Below are 21,372 nucleotides of genomic sequence, written 5' to 3' on the forward strand. Positions count from 1 at the left end.
TAGAAACTGACTAAGTTGTTGTATTTGATCTAAAACTGAGCCTCTAACTGCCACATCTGTAACACTATCCAACTCCCCTCTTTCCTTAGCTCAATTATCCACTGCATATTTATTAATTGCTACTTCAATGCATTCCTTCCTGAGTCTGTCTCTACCATCCTCCACAAACATTGGCTCATCCAGAGCTTGCTGCAAGCATCCTAATTCTCACCCCACTTTCTGATCGTCCGTTATGACTGTGTTTACTCTCTTATATTGGCCTGTGGTTAAAATGTGTACCTGTTTCAAAGCCTTCCATGGTCTCAATCCTCCTTGTCGCTGTATGCATCTTCAGTCCTACAACTTACTAGGAAGGCAAATGGGATTCTTTTAGCGTGGCATTATAGTCAGCATAGATATGATGGACCAAAGAACCTGTTTGTGTGCTGTGTTCCATATTACGTTCTATATCTGTCTTCCTTCACTTGGACCTCTAATGCATTCCTGATTTTAATCACTTCACTATTGGTGTCCATAGCTTATGAGGTCTGGAATTTCTTCCCTAAACATTTCCGCCTCTTCACCTCTTTTTCCTTTTTTAAGGCACTCCTTAGTACCCATCTCACCAATGCTTTTCATGATCTGCAGTAATAGCTCCTTAGTGGCTTGGTGTCACATTTTGTTTGATGACCCTCTTTGGAGAACCTTGGGATATCTTCTGTGGCTCTGTGTACTGTTCTGGTCGCCCTGTTATAGGAAGGATATTATTAGACTGGAGAGTGTTCAGAAAAGATTAACAAGATGTTGCTGGGAACGGAGATCGTGAGATATAAAAATGGATGGGAAAGGCTGGGATGTTTTTCACTGGAGCATAGGAGCTTCAGGGGTGACCTTACAGAGGTTTGTAAAATCATGGAGGACATAGGTAAAGTGACTGACAACAGTCTTTTCACTGGTGTGAGGAGATGGGGAGGGGACGAGGGGGAGTTCAAAACTATTTTTAAGGTGAGAGGAGAAAGATTTTAAAATGACATGAGGGGGCAACTTTTTTAGACCAAGAGTGGTTCGTGTGTGGAATGAACAGCCAGAGAAAGTGGTGGATGCAGATACACTTACAACATTTAAACAACATTTGGATAAGTTCATGAACAGGAAAGGTTTGGAGGGACATCAGCCAAGCACAGGCAAATGGAACTAGTTTAGTTTGGGAACTATGGTTGGCTGGGATTTGTTCGATCAAAGGATCTGTTTCCATGCTCTATGACTCGACATTAGAGATGCTATATAAATGCAAGGAATGCTATGGTGCGACTATTTGTGGCTTTTTTTTTGAAAATTTTCTCTTATTAGAATCTCAGATTTAAACGTGAAAATATGCGGTACGGGTTTATAATGTACCAGCTGCACTGTGAGGTCTCCTGGTGATAATGTGGCTGCATTGCAGCAGTAACTGGAGCTGAACCTGCTGGTACAACCATCTATAAGAGCGCATTTTCTGATTGCAATCTGCAAATAATTTGACAGAAAATATGAAATCATGAAGTGCACAGAAGTAGGAGTAAATAATTCATGTGGTATCAGGAATGTACCTGCAAATATTTCAATATTATAATGCTATTTGACTCCATTCAATTCGACACACTTCATGTTCAGGTTTGTGGCATTCATGTAGTAACATTTATTGGCACTGAAATATCATTCTTTTAAGGGCACACACTCTTCTTCAACAGTAACAGCAAGGCAGAAAAGATTTTTAAACAGTTTGCAGATTGTTTTTCTTCAAAAAAAGAATTTTAATGGTGAAATTATTAATGATGTTAATTCCAAAAGCTTCCTTCCTTTTTCCTTCACTTAAGTATAATTCTGACTCTAGTGGCTGGGAGAGATTCCCGGTCTCAACCAGTTCCTTGCAGACAGAGATCCACACAAAGGACTAAAAATTTGCTCTAAGTTGCAGTAAAATGGTAATTTTGCTCAGAGGCATACAAAGTTAGTACGCAGAAATAGAATGTTAAAGTATTAAGTTTAGGAGGTGTTTTAAGGAAATCATCAGAGCATAGCATGCATCGAGGATGCTGCAAACAGTGGGGGAAGGCAATTCAATGCATTCACTTAGTTCCTTGCTTTGATTATCTCTGATTGTTGCTATTGTAGATTCCATTTTTAACCACCCGATGTTCATGATCATGTTTCAATTTAGCTTGAACCCTACTGTATGATCTCACTGAATTGCAGAGCAGACTCACAGGGCTGACTGGCTTACTTCTAGTAAAAAATGAGGTCTGCAGATGCTGGAGATCACAGCTGCAAATGTGTTGCTGGTCAAAGCACAGCAGGCCAGGCAGCATCTCAGGAATAGAGAATTCGACGTTTCGAGCATAAGCCCTTCTACTCCTGTGCCAAATGGTCTTAAGTGCTTTGCAAAGTGTCAACCTATTCTAAGGGCAATTCCAATTTTCTGTCTTATACTTTTTATTATTTATGTTGCACATGTACCTTACCTCTGAAAGAGTCCACTTTTAACGAATCCATGTGTTGTATGAGCACAGTGTTGGACTCTGCCTGACAATTAGTGTCTGATCAGGGTCTGTGTCAGCTTGATAGCAAGCAAAGTCAAAGATTTATTGTTAGATTCATAATATTCTGTAGTTTAGTTTGGGACACAGCAGCTGCCCTAATAAAATTACAAATTTTAAACTGTGCTCACAAGCCTCATTCCTGAGGAAGGGCTTATGCCCAAAACGTCAATTCTCCTGCTCCTCGGATGCTGCCTGACTGATTGTGCTTTTCCAGCACCACACTCTTTGACTCACAGCAATGGTTTTGAGGTTTGGGTGTGCCCAATATAGAAAACCAAGCCATTGAAAGTAGCTTAGCTACTGGAAACAAAAGTTCTTTATATGCTTAACACATCAACAATAACAAATGAACATGAAATTGAGTCGGTTACGATTGTATACATTGGAGTTTGGAAGAATGTGGAGGGAATCTCATAGAAATCTACAAAATTCTAACAGAACTAGAGAGGTTAGATGTAAGAAGGATGTTCCCTTTAAAGATAAGAGGCCAAAGCATTATGTTGTTTTCAAGAAAGGGGTAGATAAAGGGATCAAGGGATACGGGGGAGGCGTTAGGGTGTTGCGCAAAATGATCAGCCCCAATTGTATTGAACAGTGGAGCAGGCTCACGAGGCTGAATGTCCTACTCCTGCTCCTGTGTTTCCATGTTAAAAGATCACCAAAATACTTGAATCACATTAAAAGACAATTCAGAGTCAAATGAAACTTCTCTATTCATTGATTAGAATTCATTTAATTTAGACAGTAACCTACAAACCATTTATATATACATGCAGAAAAAAGGGCTCAGATAGGGAAATAACAAATAGAATTAATAATTTAGTGATGTCCTCCAAACAAATAGAAGCTTTTGAGTTTTAGACACTGCGGGTTCAGCAATTGTGGGTGCACCGGCATTCTGTGACCTGATACTAGTCACAATCCTTGGAATTAGTCACCATCAGAAACAAATCAAACTCAAAACTTCATGCACTGCTTCAATTCATGATTTAACATTGTACTTTGCAGAATATTTTGACAAAAAATTGGCATTGTACTTGAAGGAGAATCCATGCCCATCTATTGACTCACCACAAAAGCATGTCAGGAGCTGCACTGGATATACCTGAAAATGAGGTGCCAACCTGGTGAAGCCACCAAATAGGACTACTTACCAAACAGCATAAGCACCAAGTGATAGTCAGAGCTATGGGAACCCACTACCACTCTGCAGTCCTGTCACATCTAGTCATGAATGGTGGTGCACAATTAAACAACTCACTGAAGGAGGAGGCTCATTAGATATCCCCATCCTCAATGGTGGAAGAGCCCAGCACATCAGTGCAAAAGGTAAGGCTGAAGCGTTTACAGCAATCTTCAGCCAGAAGTACCGAGTCGATGATCCATCACAGCCTCCTACAGTGGTTCCCAGCATCACAGATACCAGTTTTCAGCCAGTTCGATTCACTCCACATTACATGAAGGACTGCTTAGAGAGATTGAATGCAGCAAAGGCTACAGGCCCTAACAACATTCCGGTAATAGTACTGAAGACATGTGCTCCAGAACTTGCTGTTCCCTTAGCCAAGCTCTTCCATCACAGTTACCACACTGGCATTTACTCGACAATGTGGAAAATTGCCCAGATATGTCCAGTACATAAAAAGCAGAACAAATCCAACCAGGCCAATTACCACTCCATCAGTTGACTCTTGATCTTCAGTAAAGTGCTAGGAAGTGTCATCAATAATGCTGTCAAGTAGCTCCTGCTTAGCAAGAACCTGCTCATTGATACCCAGTTTGGGTTCCAGCAGAGCCACTCAGGTCCTGATCTCATTACAGCCTTGTTGAAAAATGGAGAAAAGAGCTAAATTCCAGAGGGGAGGTGGAAGAGACAGCCCTTGACATCAAGTCTGTGCTTGACTGAGTGTGCCCTGGAATCAAAACTGGAATCATGGATATCGGGGGCAAATTCTCCACGAGTTGGAGTCATACTGGCACATAGGAAGTTGGTCATGCATTCTGAAGGTGCATCATCTCAGCTCCAGGGCATCCCCACAGGAGTTCCTCAGGGTAGTAGCCTAGGACCAACCACTGTCCACTGCTTCATCAACGATCATCCCTCCATCATAAGGTCAGAAGTGGGGATGTTTGCCAATGCTTGCACAATGGTCAACATCATTCGTGACTCCTCAGATACTATAGCAGTCCATGTTCAAATGCAAGAAGATCAGGATAATATCCAGGCTTGGGCTAATAAGTGACAAGTAACATATACAGCACATAAACACAAGCCTATGACCATCCCCAATAAGAGACAATCTAACCACTGCCCCTTGACATTCAATGGTGTTGCCATCACTGAATCCCCCACTATCCACATTCTAGGGGTTATCATTTACCAGAAACTCAATGGAACTTGCCACATAAGCACGTTGGCTGCAAAATCAGGTCAGAGGCTAATAATACTGCGGTGAGTAACTCATCTCTTGATCCCCGAAGCCTGCCCATCATCTACAAGGCACAAGTCAGGAGTGTCTTAGAATGCTCCCCACTTGCCTGTGTGGGTACAGCCTCAATGACACTCAAGAAGCTTGACCATCCAGGACAAAGCAGCCTATTTGTTTAGCACCACATCCATAAGCATCCACTCTCTCCACCGCCAACGCTCAGTAGAGCAGTGTGTATTATCTACAGGATGCACTGCAGAAATTCACCAAAGATCCTCAGACAGCATCTTCCAAACCCATGACCACTTCCACCTAGAAGGACAATGGCAGCAGATACATGAGATCACCACCACCTTCAAGTGCTCTTCCAAGCCACTCACCATCCTGACTTGGAAACAAATCGCTGTTCCTTCACTGCCACTGGGTCAAAATCCTGGAATTATCTCCCTAATGGCAGTGTGGGTCAACTCACTGTAGGTGGAGTACAGCGTTTCAAGAGGGCAGCTCACCACCACCTTCACAAGAGCAATTAGGGACAGGTAATCAATGCTGGCCAGCTCAACGACACCCACATCCCACAAATGAATAGAAAACTCATCAACTCATGCTGCACAGAATGAAGAATTAATATTCAGCTGCCAGAAAAGTCACATCAATATGTGATCAACATGTATGGTCTTTTTATTTGATTATGAGCATGCATCCTGATCCAAGTAAAGTTGAGAATATAAACCGCTGCTGCCTCCTCAACACAAGCACGATCTTCATAGATGCCAATGTCTCTTTAATTTCTTGGGACTGTGCATTTCCAATTTTGCTTGGATTCGAAGGGGAATTACTGAATTGAGATGTACCTTTCCAAAGATGCAAAGACCAGCAGTACCTGTCCATTTTAAAAACATCAAGCTTGCAATTATGCTATTCTACTCCAGGGAGGCAATGATTCTGTAAATAGATGCTTCGCAGAAAGATCCCTGAACATGCATGCTACAAAAAGGCAAGCAGGTTGTACTTGACTCAAAACCTGCAGTCCAACTACTCAAATATGATCTGGGAACAAGGCCAGCTGGACTAAAAAGCTGAACTAAGCAGCTGCATGGGGCATCAGCCTTTTCAGGGTGCCAAAATAAACTTTTCCTTGATAAGTAAATAAAGGATACTAAATAAAGTATGTGACCCACTCTCACTAGTATCCTTACATATGGATGAGGAAGAACACCACTTCAACTGGGACAACACATCTATCCTAGGACAAGCCAAACTAAGACACACTCGAGAATTCCTCGAGCATAGCAATCCAACCAGAATTCTATCAACAAACACATTGACTTTGATCCCATTTACCACCCCCTGAGAAAAAAGAACAGGAAATGACATCACCACAGAAAATGATGTCACCACCGGAAATTACATCACCACTCCTTGGAAACTCAAGCATATAAATGGAAAGCGGGCTACACCACCAGTGCTTCATTCAGAGGCTCACTGAAGATGTCACCTGGTATGGTGACAAAATGTCTGAAAATCAACCTTCCAGCTCAACAAGCAAACCTACACCCACAAGGTACTTTTTTTCTACAAACTGAATATGGGGCAGGAGGAGGAGCTGAGGAGGTGCCAAAGTCATAGCCCACTTCTGACGTAGAGCCTATGCTCAAAACGTAGACTCTCCTATTCCTCAGACGCTGCCTGACCGGCTATGCTTTTCCAGCATGACACCTTTTGGCTTTTAATTTCTCATAGCCCATCTAGGGCATCCAAAACTCTGAGACCAACTCTTAGCAGAAAATATTAGCTTTAGCTTTCATAGTGAAATGCTTTCATACCTATTTATTCAGCAAAAGAAAATAAGATGCTCAAAACAAGCTGGAGGAACAACACTTCATTTTCCACTTCAGCCCCATACGACCTCTAGGACTCAATACTGAGTTCCACAACTTGACCTCTCACCTCCATTTTTTTTTACACTACCCTCCTTAACTTAGCCTTGTTTGTGTCTTGCTGATTTTTGTCTCAGCAGAACAGACCCATTTTCTCTTTTTCACATCTGTCATTTCATTCATTTTACATCTTTATCACCACTATTAACACCCCCTGTGTGTCTTTTGCTCTGGGCACTCTCACAAGCTGTTAAACGCACTCCGCCTCCCCCTCTGTTTGCAGTTGAAAAAAAACTCAATTTTCCAGTCCGTTTCAGTTGTGAAGAAGAGTCATATTGGACTTAAAAACAAATTCTTTCTGTCTCCATGGAAGCTGCCAGACCTAATGAGTTTCTCCAGCACTTTCTGAATTTATTAAACACAGAAATTAGTTGGTTTGCTGAAATATCTACATCATAACTTTTATGTGTTTCACTGCTTTTATTAAACTAACTCCTGGAGTTAATCAATCTCAGCAAGTGGCTGATTGTTAGACCATTGTCATTAATATGACAATTTATATTTAACTGGTTCCCAAAGAAGGAACTTTATCTTGCATGAATCTATGTGGGAAGCAAAGAGTGTAATCAGTGATATTTCGTTCTCTGTTGCTAATGCATCACATATCACCCAGAAAAGGGATGAGTGAAGGGATATATATTAAAATAACAGCATCAGTCACTTTACCAGCTTTAGTTCCTGGTTCTCCCAAGGAATCACCCATTCCTATCTTTGTCACTTCCCTCCAGTCTTGTTACCCTCCAAGACCTCTACTCTGCTGCAGTTTTGGCCTCTTTCACACCCCTAATTTTGATTACTCCTCCACAGGCAGTCATGTCTTTAGCAGTCGTTATCTTAAACTTTTCTCTTTGAACCCTACTGTCTCTTTGCCTCTTTCTCCCTTCCTCCAATGACTTCCTGAACCCAATGTTTCGACCAATGTTTCATTACCTCTCACGATAACCCCTTATGAATTGCTCTCAAATTCTATCTGATCTCCTTCCTGTCAAAAACCTTACAAATTTAAGTTTGCTACATAAATAAAATAGTTGTTGGTGTGTGGTTGTATGGCAGTTTAGCTGTTGTCCCAGTTAAACCATTATGAAGAGAACAGTTTGTATTTTTGGAAGTTTGATGTACAGTTCACTTCCTCTCAGACCTTTGTTCTTGTAACTGCCAGCTGCCAGAACCTATAAACATCGTGATAATTAAATTACAAACTGCTGCATTATTCATCAATCTCAGGGGACACTTAACAGCCAACCTGACTGCCCTTCAGCACCAAATCTTTTGATACACACACTTTATTGTACAATCCTGTGGTAAGCAAGTGACTCAATGTACTGCAACTAGTTTGATAGGTCCTAATGTGGAACTGTTTGTCTTTGACTGCCTCATCATCTTACTACTGGCATTACTCTCAAGTTCGTACAAGCACATCATTGCTGTATCACAGAGATAGGAACTGTCTTATAATTTCTTGCGATGGAAGCTTGTTGGCAGCAATAGATTGGCATCACAATTTGCTGCTGCAGCATGATTTTGAAGGAGCTGGCACACTGCGAGTCTGGGAAGAGGGCTTTCAAATGAGGCAGCAATGCATTGTACATTGGCAAAACAGCAGGAAAGTGTTAGCTCATTGAACAAAGGGCGTCAAAGCTGAGTGCTGATCTTGTAAAAATTATGTGCACACAGGGGTATGATAGAACCTGCCTCTATTCTTCAGGTTTTCATTGAAGTAAACTGCTTTGAAAGGTACATAATCCAATGGCTTGCTATAGTTATTAGATTTTAGCTGCAGGTTTTATTCAGTTTATCTCCCTCTGATGTAATCCATTACATCATTTTTGATGTCTCTGCAGCATGTGACAACAACTAAAGGGCAGGCAAGCATCAAAAGAGCACCCACAAATTGCTGGGGTAGTTCTTTACCCCTGGAAATGTGATGGGACAGGGCATTCACCCACCTTCAAATCTCAAGAAATTTGGATGGTGGCTATCAAAGGGAATGAAGCCAACTAAAAAAATGTAGCACTTGAAAATGGAAATAGTTGGCGTGCTGGAGCTCCATTTGAAGTATACATGATGACAAGGACCTATGTGCCTCATTCACTAGCTACACCTTCTGGGATGGAAGACCAGCAGAGGTGTCCATCCCAATGAGGTACCCAAAGTTTGGAATGACTCAGTTTCGAAGAAGAAAATTTAAGGACCCTGTTGAACGAGAGGTATCAGATCCAGAAAAACATTTGTTCCATAAATCAGAACAGAAAATGCTGTAAATATTTGTCAGGTCTGACAGTAACTGTGGAGAGAAAATCAGTTAATATTTCAGATCTGTAAATTTCCGTCATCATTTACTTCACAATGTAACAATTACTAATTAATATAGCTGTAAGATTACCATTTAGTTGCCTCCTTTTGAAGTTCAAATGACAGGAAGTTGTTAGAAATTAAGGTTTGCCAGGGATACCTCTCATGGCATCAGATTTTCCCTTTCGCATTTTGAGTTTTGATCCATTGACAGCCCTTCGCCAGTCTCAGGGGCTGCTATCTCAGGCTAAGCCTGTTCTGCCTAAATGGGTAAGCTCCTCCTGCAATTCCCCCTCATGATCTTAGGCATCATTCCAGGTTTACCTGAGCACTGAGGGTTCGCCCTACTCCTCTGCCAGACATTCGGTTTTTCATTGATGCCCCAATCCAGTGCCAGGCATTATTGAAATCTTCTGTGAGCTCACATAGCAGCAATTGTAATGGTTGCCACGGGGAGTTTAGATTGGGTCTGCATTTCATCCGTCCTGTCTCCATCCCTGTCCTCTGTGGCTCCGAAATGGCCACCAAGCCCAACTCCAATTAAGGGGTTTCCCACAAAACCAAGAGTTAATTCTGATTCCCCACTCTTTACAGGGTTAGATACAGGACCTGAAAATAGCCCAGGTCTGTACTTCCTGACTGTGATAACCCCTACAGGGCCCATTAGGAATCACTAATTAATGTTCTTGTGGAGCTTGTTGAGTATGAGTCCCCTTGGTAACAGGCAATGGTGTCCCCAGCTGGAACTCAACACCTGAGCTCTTTATGTCCCTACCCCGGCTACCCTCTTGTGGTGCAGTGGTCGTGTCCGTACCTCAAATCCGAAGGCCCAGGTTTAAGTCCCACCTGCTCCAGAGGCATGTACTAACACCTCTGGTTAGAAAATAGGCCAAAAACAACAAGAAAAGGGTCTGTAGAACTACTTGTCCTGGCTTAGTGCTCGCCTATATATGCCATGAGTTCTGGCTCTATTTTAGTGTACAACAATAAACTGTGTTCCTTTCCAGTCAGGCTTCCTGAGTTATCAAACTGACCCATCATATCAGCATGAAAATACAAAAAATCAGCCCTTCATGTCTTTCGCTAGTACAATTCTTCAATTCTTTGAAGGTGGACTCTGTTAATATAAATATGAAGAGGCTTTGCTCAGATTATTGAGTTGCCTTGTTCCCCTAATCTCCACAAAATAGTATAAAACTAATAGAAGCATCACATTACATCACATCGGCCTCTCATACTGCTCATTCTGATCATGAAATTCTTCTGGAGTTACCACAGTCTACGATCATAACCTTGATAGGAGACTAATGCAACCCACAGGAAAATGGGCCCGGTAAGTGGTCTAACCTGCCACTGGACTCCATTTATTCATTTTTCTCTGGAGATTCTGTGGTAGGAGCTCTAGAATTCCCCAGTGCTGAGAAATCGGTCTAAGTCAAGGAAGTTGAATGGTAAAATATCTTTGTTAACGAATGCAAAGGAGTTTGGGAAGTGTTTTGGTCGCTCAGCAATATCACTCAAACAGATTAGCTCATCATTGATTTAAGTGCCGTTTCTGGGACCTTGCTGTGTATGTTACAATAGTGACTAAGTTTAAGAGTACCCATTTGGCTGTGGAACATGTTGGAACATCCTGGAGATGGGATGGACACAATGAAAATTTCGGAGAAGCATGCTTACGTTAATAAGTGGAGAGAAAACATTTACTGTTTGATGCTGTGTTATGTTAAGACCGGAGATGGTGATGTAGTGATCGTATCATTGAAAACATTGAAATCCCACCATGGCAGCTGGCAGAATTTAAGTTAATATAATGCAGAATTGACCGTTAGCCTTCGTGATAGTGACCGTGAAACTATTATCGATTGCTTTAAAACTTATTTCTTTCATAAATATTCTTCAGGGAAGGAAATCTATGATACTTACCCAGTGTGACTAGGAGAAAGTGAGGAGTGCAGATGCTGGAGATCAGAGTCGAGAGTGTGGTGCTGTGCTTTTCCAGCACCACTCTCCCTACTTACCTGGTGTGACTCCAGACCAGTACCAACATGTTGGACTCTTAAGTCCTTTCTGAAGTGCATTAGTTAGCCATTCAGTTCAATGGCAAGTAGGGATACCCTTGCCAATAATGTCCAAAACCAATGCAAAAAAAACTTTTCTTCCATTTGAGCTCCATTTGCAACCTTCTGGATTCTCATCTATTCTCTGGTTTCTCTAGATGTCAATAGTTGTTTTATTTATAGGATGTACACATCACTGGCTGTGCCAGCATTGATTGCCAACCATAATTGAGCATGGACAGTATGGTTTGCTAGGCCATTTCAGAGTACACTTGGCACTTTTCCTTTCCTAAAGGGTGTTTGTGGTGAAATAATCTTAGTGTTTATATTTCAGTCTGCAGTTTTGATGTTTGTCTAATTTTCTGTTTGAACCTTTGATACCCTTTAGGGGCAATGCATGTTCTGCATTTATTTCAATAAATTCTTTCAGCTTTCTTCCTGAAATATTTGTAATGTTATGGCAAGGAGAAAGAAAACTATCATGGATGGGATCCATCTGGATTCCTTGAGGGAATTGTGCGATGATTGTTACATCACTCAGAAGAGAATGTGATAATATTTCATTTGCCCTTAGTTTTATATCCTGTTCATTTTGCCAAAGGGCACATGCAACAGAAGTTTCTATTATTACTCAAGTCTCAAATAGAACAAACAGTCCAATCGATGAAAGCTCTCCAGTATAATAATCTGAGATGTGTTTGTCTCCTCAATAAAACCTTGGGGAGCCAAAGGAATTGCTCACACAAGTGTAAAAAAAATTCTCATTGTACGAACAAAAAACATTCTGATGATCAAAGTAGCTCTTCGACCACAATGATACTTGTAGATAAAATTTTGTCCCTATTACTAATTCGTGCTCAAGCATAGTTTTGCTGTCAGAAGGCATGTTGTTTGTCACTGTAAATGCTAACAAGCCAAAACTCTGATGTAAACCATTTGCCAGTTCTGGAGGCTTTGTCATAATGAGATTAGACTGTAAAGCAAAATCACTCCTTTTTTTTCCTTTGTTTTGATATTCTGCAGTAAGATTTGATATCAAAAGATAAGCCAAATACTATGGATAGTGGAAAACCCTTTTGTTTGAATAGCCAGTTGCCACTCTCATTGGTCCTGCATTACGCTCTTTTGTCATTTAATTTCTCCTGTTTAACATGCAGTCACAGACCTTCCCGTCTGCCATGTCTCTCAATTGATCTAAAATGGATTCTGTGGAGGATGCAGGTTTACATGCTCAAAATCACAGCCATAGGAGCAGACATAGGCTATTCAGCCCATCAAGTCTGCTACCCTATTCAGTGAGACCATGGCTGATTTAATAACCCTCGATTCCTCTTTCCTGCCTTTTCCCTATAACCTTTGATTCCCCTCCTGATTAAAATCTGTCTGGTCCCAGCCCCGACAGTCCTTTGAGGTAAAGAATTGAACGGACTCACAACCCTCCTGAGACAAGAAATTCCTCCTCATTTCTAACATATATGTAGTAACCAGGGGCAGGCCGTCCATGGGAGTCACAGTGTGAGAGGTGGTAAGGGTGCTCAGTAGCAAGGACAAAGGGGAAGCTGGTCATCTTGAATACCTTTGAACAAGGTCTCTGCCAACATTGGAACCACCCAAGCATGCCACGGAGTTGACATGTCCTGTACACTGCAATTCAAAAGCCCCACCTGACATTGGCCTATTCCAGTGGCAGGAGATGAAATCATTGAGAGACTCAGTTAAGGAGCAATGGCGTAGCAAGGCTTTCCCACCCCTCAACTGCTTTGGGGTGGAGGATGGGAGGCAGTGGGTTGTAGGCTTATTCAATAACACGTCCTTCCTGCCTCTGAACACACCAGGAGAGAAGCAGCAAAATCCCATCCATTAACTCGCTTTCTCTCACCACAGATTCTGTGTGACCTGTTAAAGTATTTCCACCTTTTTTAATCACATGTTTCAAACACAGAGGAACCTCAATTATCCGAATGACACGGGCGGGGATTATTTTGTTTGGATAATAGAATGCTGGATAACACAGTTTAGCCAAGCATCAGGACCTTGCGATTTTGTCCGGATAATCCAAAATTCGGATGATCGAATGCTGGATAATCGAGGCTCCTCTGTACATTGTAAAATCCAGGGGTAGAAATGTAAAAACAAATGATCTAAATGATTTAACCTTGAAGACAAAATAATGCAGATAAAAGCAAAATAAGCTGAAATCCAAAACTCACCCAATCAGTCCATTGGATAAAAGTTCCAAAGATCCAAGCTATCAGAGCAGAATTTAGTTAAATTCACCCCTGGTCTGTATCCAGTAAGATTACTATAACTAAGACAGCCGTAGAGGCACTTAAATTCTCAGCCATTGTTCCTGGATTTGGATAAGGGAGGGTCTAGCCAGCATTCACAATGTTAATTGCTATCTTTTGACCCAGCATGAGATATTAGGAAGAATAGAAAACAGATGAGACATGGATTGTGTTCAGCTGTATTGACTTCCACCACTTACTATCTGGGTTAAGAGGGAGGCTGGTAGCTTGGACAACATTGGGCTAAAGGTGGCAGATGTTCTTGTCTTCCATTATAAACTGGGTTTTTAGTCAGTTAAGTCCTAAACTCAGGAATAACTTGACTAAATGGAAAGAAGAAGGCTAAGAGGGGATTTGATAAGAGATATACAAGATGATCATAGGATTAGATAGGTTGGACAGTGAAAGTTGAGGGGGCGTAACTACAAATTGAGGGGTGATAGATTTAAGACAGATGTCAGAGGCAGGTTCTTTACTCAGAGAGTGGTAAGGGTGTGGAATGCCCTACTTGCCAATGTAGTTAACTCAGCCACATTAGGGAGGTTTAAACAATCTTTGAATAAGCACCTGGATAATGATGGGATAGTGTAGGGGGATGAGCCGAGAATAGTTCACAGGTTGGCGCAACATTGAGGGCCGAAGGGCCTGTTCTGTGCTGTATTGTTCTATGTTCTATGTTCTAAATGCTTACAATCCTGGAGAATCTCACCAGGTCCGATAGCACCTATGAAAAACAAATCCAAAATTATTTTTCTTCAGAATTCTTCAGAGAACTTCTTTAGAGTTCTGAGAGTCATACTGCACTCACAGCATTAACTCAGTTTTTTTCTCCCTTCAATTGGTGTGCAGGTTCATAGCTCCTTGAAAGTGGAGTTACAGGTAGATAGGATAGTGAAGAAGGTGTTTGCTATGCTTTCCTTTATTGGTCAGAGTATTGAGTACAGGAGTTGGGAGGTCATGTTGTGGCTGTACAGGACATTGGTTAGGCCACTTTTGGAATATTGCATACAATTCTGGTCTCCTTCCTATCGGAAGGATGTTGTGAAACCTGACAGGGTTCAGAAAGGATTTGCAAGGATGTTGCCAGGGTTGGAGGGTTTGAGCTACAGGGAGAAGTTGAATAGGCTAGGGCTGTTTTCCCTGGAACGTTGGAGGCTGAGGGGTGACTTTGTAGAGGTTTATAAAATCCTAAGAGGCATGGACGGGATAAATAGTCAACGTCTTTTTCCTCGGGTGGGCGAGTCCAGAGCTAGAGGGCATAGGTTTAGGGTGAGAGGGGAAAGATATAAAAGAGACCTATCGGACAACTTTTTCATGCGGAGTTTGATACGTGTATGGAATGAACGGCCAGAGGAAGTGGTTATGAGCATATAATTTATACTTGACAAACCCACAATATTTTGGCAATAAAAATGAACTTGTTCCATAAAAATATTAACATTTTTGTCATAAATAGTTAATACATGCATGATGAAACTGTCAAAACAAATGTAACCATTAATATATTCGAAAGCTCTGCATGCATGTTGCACACTAACAAACACTGATGACGTTATGTGAGATATGTATTTTAACACATTCATCATTTGCTGGCCAAGTATCCATGGTTTAAGATCCGAGAAGTTGTATGAGGCATGCACCCAAGAGTTAATTACCAGCCATGAAGATTGAGAGATCAATGAGAGACACTACCATGAACTGATTATATTTTATCTACAGCTTAGATAAAGTAATAGAAATTAATTCAAGTGGTGTGTGGGATTTTTTTAAACTGACCACATACAACTTACATGTAGATGGTAGTCATGATTTGTAGATGCTGGCATTGGACTGGGCTGTAAAAACTTAAAAATAATACAACACCAGGTTATAGTCCAACAGGTTTAATTGGGAGCACTAGCTATCGGAATGTTGCTCCTTCATCGGGCGGTGACAACCTGATGAAGGAGCAGCACTCTGAAAGCTAGTGCTTCCAGTTAAACCTGTTGGACTATAACCTGGTATTGTGTGATTTTTAACTTATGTGTAGTTATGTTGCTCCAGTATTCAAAACAACACCAATGTTTAATGTTTAAACTCACAAAATATCGTGTTTAAAGCAGGAATTGAAAAAAATATAAAATATAGTCAACAAAACATATTTGAAACATAGCATGTTTTATTATTCAAAACTCCAAGCTGGACCAGGTAATACTTGCTGTTTTCTATTCATTCTTTCCACTAATTTCTTTCAGGTTTATGATGAACGTGACCTGGAATGGCAAAGATCTCTCCTTCACACGAGATGGATACCAGGCCAACCCTAAACTTGTGGTGATTGTACTAAACAAGGAACGCACCTGGGAAAAGGTTTGTTTTGAACTGTTTCAGGGGAACAGGGTTTAGATAAGCCAGTCACCTGATCAGAGAGCAAACATGGGACTCAGGGTCCCTTTAATGATCATTTAATTGTGTTGAAGTATATGCTTTCCCACACATTTACCTGGATTCAAGAATGAGAATTGGGAATCTCCACTGCCACTGTTAATGATACTGAATTGTTGATTTACAACAGGACCAGATGGTAATCGCATTTCCATTTCTTCCTCTTTCCTCTTGTTCCGATTGAGTGGTAATTTTCCCTTATTACAAATCATTCAACGTGACAATGTGAATAAAAACACATCCAAACAGTTGTTAAGCTTTGGTCTTTAATCAGAAAGTAACACTTTAAACGGGCTGTTTTTGTCTGTGTATGTTTATATGTTTTAACTAATTCACACAATATGGGTGTCGCTGGCTGAGCCAGCATTTATCACCCATCTTGGTTGCCCTTGAGAAGGTAGTGAGTCAAGATTAGAGTGGTGCTGGAAAAGCACAGCAGGTCAGCCCTGATGAAGGGCTTTTGCCCAAAACGTCGATTTTTCCTGCTTCTCCAATGCTGCCTGACCTGCTGTGCTTTTCCAGCACCACTCTAATCTTAACCCTAATATGCTGTATTATATACATCTGTAATACATCTGCTGTACCCACTTCTGCCTTGAGAAGGTAGTGGTGAGTTGACTACTTATACCATTGCAGTCCATTTGGTGCTGTGAGGAAGGCAACTCCAAGATTTTAACCCAATGCCATTGCTGTGCTTTAGCCAGTTTAACATTTCTAATCAGAACATTTGTCACCTTCGTTCTCGTTTCATACCTACAATCTTTTATTTAAATAGAAAATTAAGAAATGTTCAGATGGTAAGTACAGTTACAATTCTATGTGATGCTTGTACTCATTTTTAAGGGGTGAGGGTTTATCACCGGGTGACTTCAACATTCTACATTTCCTCACTCTTAAATGTAGTTTTCTTGCAATTTGCTGTCCTCAACTCTTCAATTGGATTCTTATCGTGTAATGTTTGTGATTGATTGAAGTGCTCCAGAAAGTGAGGCAATATAACTTTGATATGTTGTATACAAATAAATGTTCTTTGTGTCTTTGCTGGCACAATTCTGTAATCAACCTGAAGACATGCAAGCAGTCCTCCTTGCAACTACATTGCGCTGAATACATGAAGCTAAGACCATAAGACCATAAGACATAGGAGTGGAAGTAAGGCCATTCGGCCCATCGAGTCCACTCTGCCATTCAATCATGGCTGATTGGCATTTCAACTCCACTTACCAGCGTTCTCCCCGTAGCCCTTAATTCCTCGAGACAACAAGAATCTATCAATCTCGGCCTTGAAGACAATTAGCGTCCTGGCCTCCACTGCACTCTGTGGCAATGAATTCCACAGGCCCACCACCCTCCGCATTTCTGTTCTGAATTGACCCCCTCTAATTCTAAGGCTGTGTCCACGGGTCCTAGTCTCACCTAACGGAAACAATTTCCTAGCGTCCACCTTTTCCAAGCCATGTATTATCTTGTATAATACATAGGTAATCTGGGAAATAAATCCTTGTAAGCATCTCACACGGTTTCGTAGTAAATTCCACTCACACAACCTTGTTGTCATGTAGGCCTCAGAGGAAATCCTCTATCACAAGTTATTACATTCAGGAAACATTGTGATTACTCAAGTAAAGATAATTGCATGTCAAAAAAAAAAGCAGCTTCTATAGTATCCTACATCAGGCACCCTTTATATTGCTGATTCAAGTTCATTGTAAACAAACAGAATGAATTTTCAGACATGTACCTACTCATGTCTTTGCATCAAGAAAATATATGTTTTTTAAAAAAGGCATTATGTTGTTAAAACCCATCTTTAAAGATTCAGTAGAATAAACAACTTTATGTTTTAAAAAAGGCACATATTCCTTGACAGCTTGGCCAAGAGTGCATCAAAACAACCTGTCTAGTTGTTTTAAGAATTAGAGTCATAAAGTCATAGAGTTGTGCAACACAGGAACAGACCCTTCAGTGCAACTCGTCCATACTGACCAGATGCCTTTTAAATGTTGTAATTGTACCAGCCTCCACCACTTCCTGTGGCAGCTCATTCCATACATGCACCACCCTCTGTGTGAAAAAGTGGCACCTTAGGTTCTTTTTACATCTTTCCCCCTGCCACCTTTAAACCTGTGCCTTCTAATTTTGGACTCCCTTCCTTGTGAAAAAAGCCTTGTCTCTTCCCCCTATCCATGCCCCTCCTGATTTAATAAACCTCTATAAAGTCAACCCTCAGCCTCCGATGTTCCAAGGAAAATAGCCCTATCCTATTCAGACTCTCCATGTAGCACAAACCCTCCAACCCTGGCAACATCCTTGTAAATCTTTTCTAAACTCTTTCAACTTTAACAGCAACTCTCCTATAGGAGACCAAAATTGAGTGCAGTATTCCAAAAGTATCCTAACCAATGTCCTGTACAGCCGTAGGATGACATCCCAACTTCTATACTCAATGCACTAACCAATAATGACAAGCATATCAAATGGCTTCTTCACTACCCTAACTAACATTATAAACAGATGAAATGGATGGAGCATATTGACCAAGCAGGCATTCCACTGAATAAGGGAATAAGATCTTAACTGGCAATGGAAATTTCAAGACTTATTACTTTACTTTGAAGATACTTACATGGCACAGACAGAGTGAGTCAGAAGGTTTCCTTCTATGCTGAAAGTGGAATGGTGACATGGCATTGCTATTGCCATCGTGTTGCGGAATTAACGTGCTTTCATTCAAGAACAAAATGAGCCTATTGAGAGAGATAGCTGCTGTGATTTTGTTCATTGTAGGGTGGACTGCAAAAACACAATAGTGTCTTAAAGATCTATTGCACTGATAAAGGCCCTTTGGTCCATCATGTCGCACTGGTCTAACTATTCTAACAACAGAGAGCTTAACATAAAATTAAAGCTCTGGGCAGAAAGAGATTAGTTTTGTTGGAAGATGAACAGCTGCAACTTATCACTCAACCAGCCAGCAGATCCATTACTGATGCAGAATCTCTAGTAAACATATGCGCTGTACACCAAAGAGAGATGGATTGTGTTGAAAAAATAATGAGGCTAATGCTTCATTAATACAATGGGAAAATAATTCCTGTAATCTTAAGTTATGCAGTTCAGTGGTAGGTTCTTTAACATATAAAATTCCCATTCCTTCCTATGAGTTGCATTCTTTAAGGTACACCTTAAAACCAATCTATTTGAGAAAAACTTTGTTCAAAAGCCAATATTTATTTACATGCCATAGCATCAATATTTCTCCAACAATGTTCTAAATGAGCACCCTGGGACAATCCCCGATTATAAGCATTGTATAATAACTGGTTGTTATAGTTCTTGACTTGACTTGACTTAAGCTAACCCAAATAAATGCGCAAACACAGCATTAATTCATTATTTATAGAGGTTTCACTATTTCTTCTTGACATCGAAAGTATGTTTTCCTCTTCATTTGGCACTGGTGCATTTTTAATGCATTCCCAATGTCTCTACCCAATGGGAGTTGGTCAACCGAGCTAGTTTGCAATATGAAGAGACACCAACAGCACAGGTTTCATTCCTGAGGTTCAATGGCTGAGATTACCATGAAGGTCTCTCCTTCTCAACCTCTCCCCTTGCCTGAGGTGTGGTGACTTTTGGTTTAAACTGCCAGTCATCCCTCTCTAATGAGAGAGTGGCCCTCTGGGATGAGGGTAACTTTACTCTGCAGTCATTGGAGAAACTGTGTTCTTGTTGCATTGCTATGAAGCAGTAAAAATCAGATGCAGTAAAAATTCAATACACCCTCAGGAATTGATTTTTCAGGGAAATTAGGTAAAAGATTGCAGTGACTCAGTATTCATGTCAGTATGCAAGTATGTTATATATTTTCCAACTGAATTATTAGCATAAACATAGAGACTTTTGCTGCTCAGACTCTGGTGTCAAAACTTGCTGTGCACAATATAGTGGTATGCTTTCCTTTATTGGTCAGAGTATTGAGTACAGGAGTTGGGAGGTCATGTTGCGGCTGTACAGGACATTGATTAGGCCACTTTTGGATTATTGCATGTAATTCCAGTCTCCTTCCTATCGGAAGGATGCTGTGAAACTTGACAGGGTTCAGAAAAGATTTACAAGGATGTTGCTAGGGTTGGAGGATTTGAGTGATAAGGAGAGGCTAAACAAGCTGGGGCTGTTTTCCCTGGAGCATCGGAGGCTGAGGGGTGACCTTGTGGAGGTTTTTAATATCATAAGAGACATGAATAGGATAATTAGACAAAGTTTGTTCCCTGGGGGAGTCCAGAACTAGAGGGCATAGGTTTAAGGTGAGAGGGGAAAGATATAAAAGAGACCTAAGGGACAACTTTTTCACGCAGAGGGTAGTGTGTGTGTGGAATAGGCTGCCACAGGAAGTGTTAGAAGCTGGTACAATTACAACATTTAAAAGGCATCTGAATGGGTATATGAATAGGAAGGTTCAAAGTTTGTGCGAAGATTTGTAGCTCGGGTGCTCGTTGTTGTGGTTCTGTTCGCCAAGCTGGGAATTCGTGTTGCAGACGTTTTGTCCCCTGTCTGGGTGACATCCTCAGTGCTTGGGAGCCTCCTGTGAAGCGCTTCTATGATGTTTCCTCTGGCATTTGTAGTGGTTTGAATCTGCCGCTTCCGGTTGTCAGTTCCAGCTGTCCGTTGCAGTGACCAGTATATTGGGTTCAGGTCGATGTACTTATTGATTGAATCTGTGGATGAGTGCCATGCTTCTAGGAATTCCCTGGCTGTTCTCTGTTTGGCTTGTCCTATAATAATAGTGTTGTCCCAGTTGAACTCATGTTGCTTTTCATCTGCGTGTGCGGCTACTAAGGATAGCTGGTCATGTCGTCTCGTGGCTAGTTGGTGTTCATGGATGCGGATCGTTAGCTGTCTTCCTGTTATAGAACACTACTATTATTCCTGATGAAGGGCTTTTGCCCGAAACGTCGATTTTACTGCTCCTCGGATGCTGCCTGTCCTGCTGTGCTCTTCCAGCACCACTAATTCAGAATCTGGTTTCCAGCATCTGCAGTCATTGCTTTTACCCACTACTATTATAGGACAAGCCAAACAGAGAACAGCCAGGGAATTTCGAAAAGCATGGCACTCATCCACACATTCAATCAATAAGCACATCGACCTGGACCCAATATACCGGCCACTGCAACGGACAGCTGGAACTGACAACCGGAAGCGGCAGATACAAATCACTATAAATGCCGGAGGAAACATCACAGAAGTACTTCACAGGAGGCTCCCAAGCACTGAGGATGTCACCTAGACAGGGGATGATACGTCTGCAACACAAATTCCCAGCTCGGCGAACAGAATCACAACAATGAATAGGAGGGTTTTGGAGGGATATGGGCCGG

General features: G+C 41.3%; 1 protein-coding gene across 1 annotated transcript in view; it reads left to right on the forward strand.

Moving 5' to 3' along the window:
- The window catches only part of grin2aa (glutamate receptor, ionotropic, N-methyl D-aspartate 2A, a), a 284,779-nt gene that overhangs the window by 138,204 nt on the left and 125,203 nt on the right, over positions 1-21,372 (forward strand). Inside the window, exon 3 of the mRNA XM_060840947.1 lies at positions 15,802-15,916. Within this exon, the coding sequence (XP_060696930.1) occupies positions 15,802-15,916 (115 nt within the window). The remainder of the gene's footprint in view (positions 1-15,801; positions 15,917-21,372) is intronic.

Source organism: Hemiscyllium ocellatum, chromosome 20 (genome assembly GCF_020745735.1).
Source record: "Hemiscyllium ocellatum isolate sHemOce1 chromosome 20, sHemOce1.pat.X.cur, whole genome shotgun sequence".
NCBI classification, from domain to species: Eukaryota; Metazoa; Chordata; class Chondrichthyes; order Orectolobiformes; family Hemiscylliidae; genus Hemiscyllium; species Hemiscyllium ocellatum.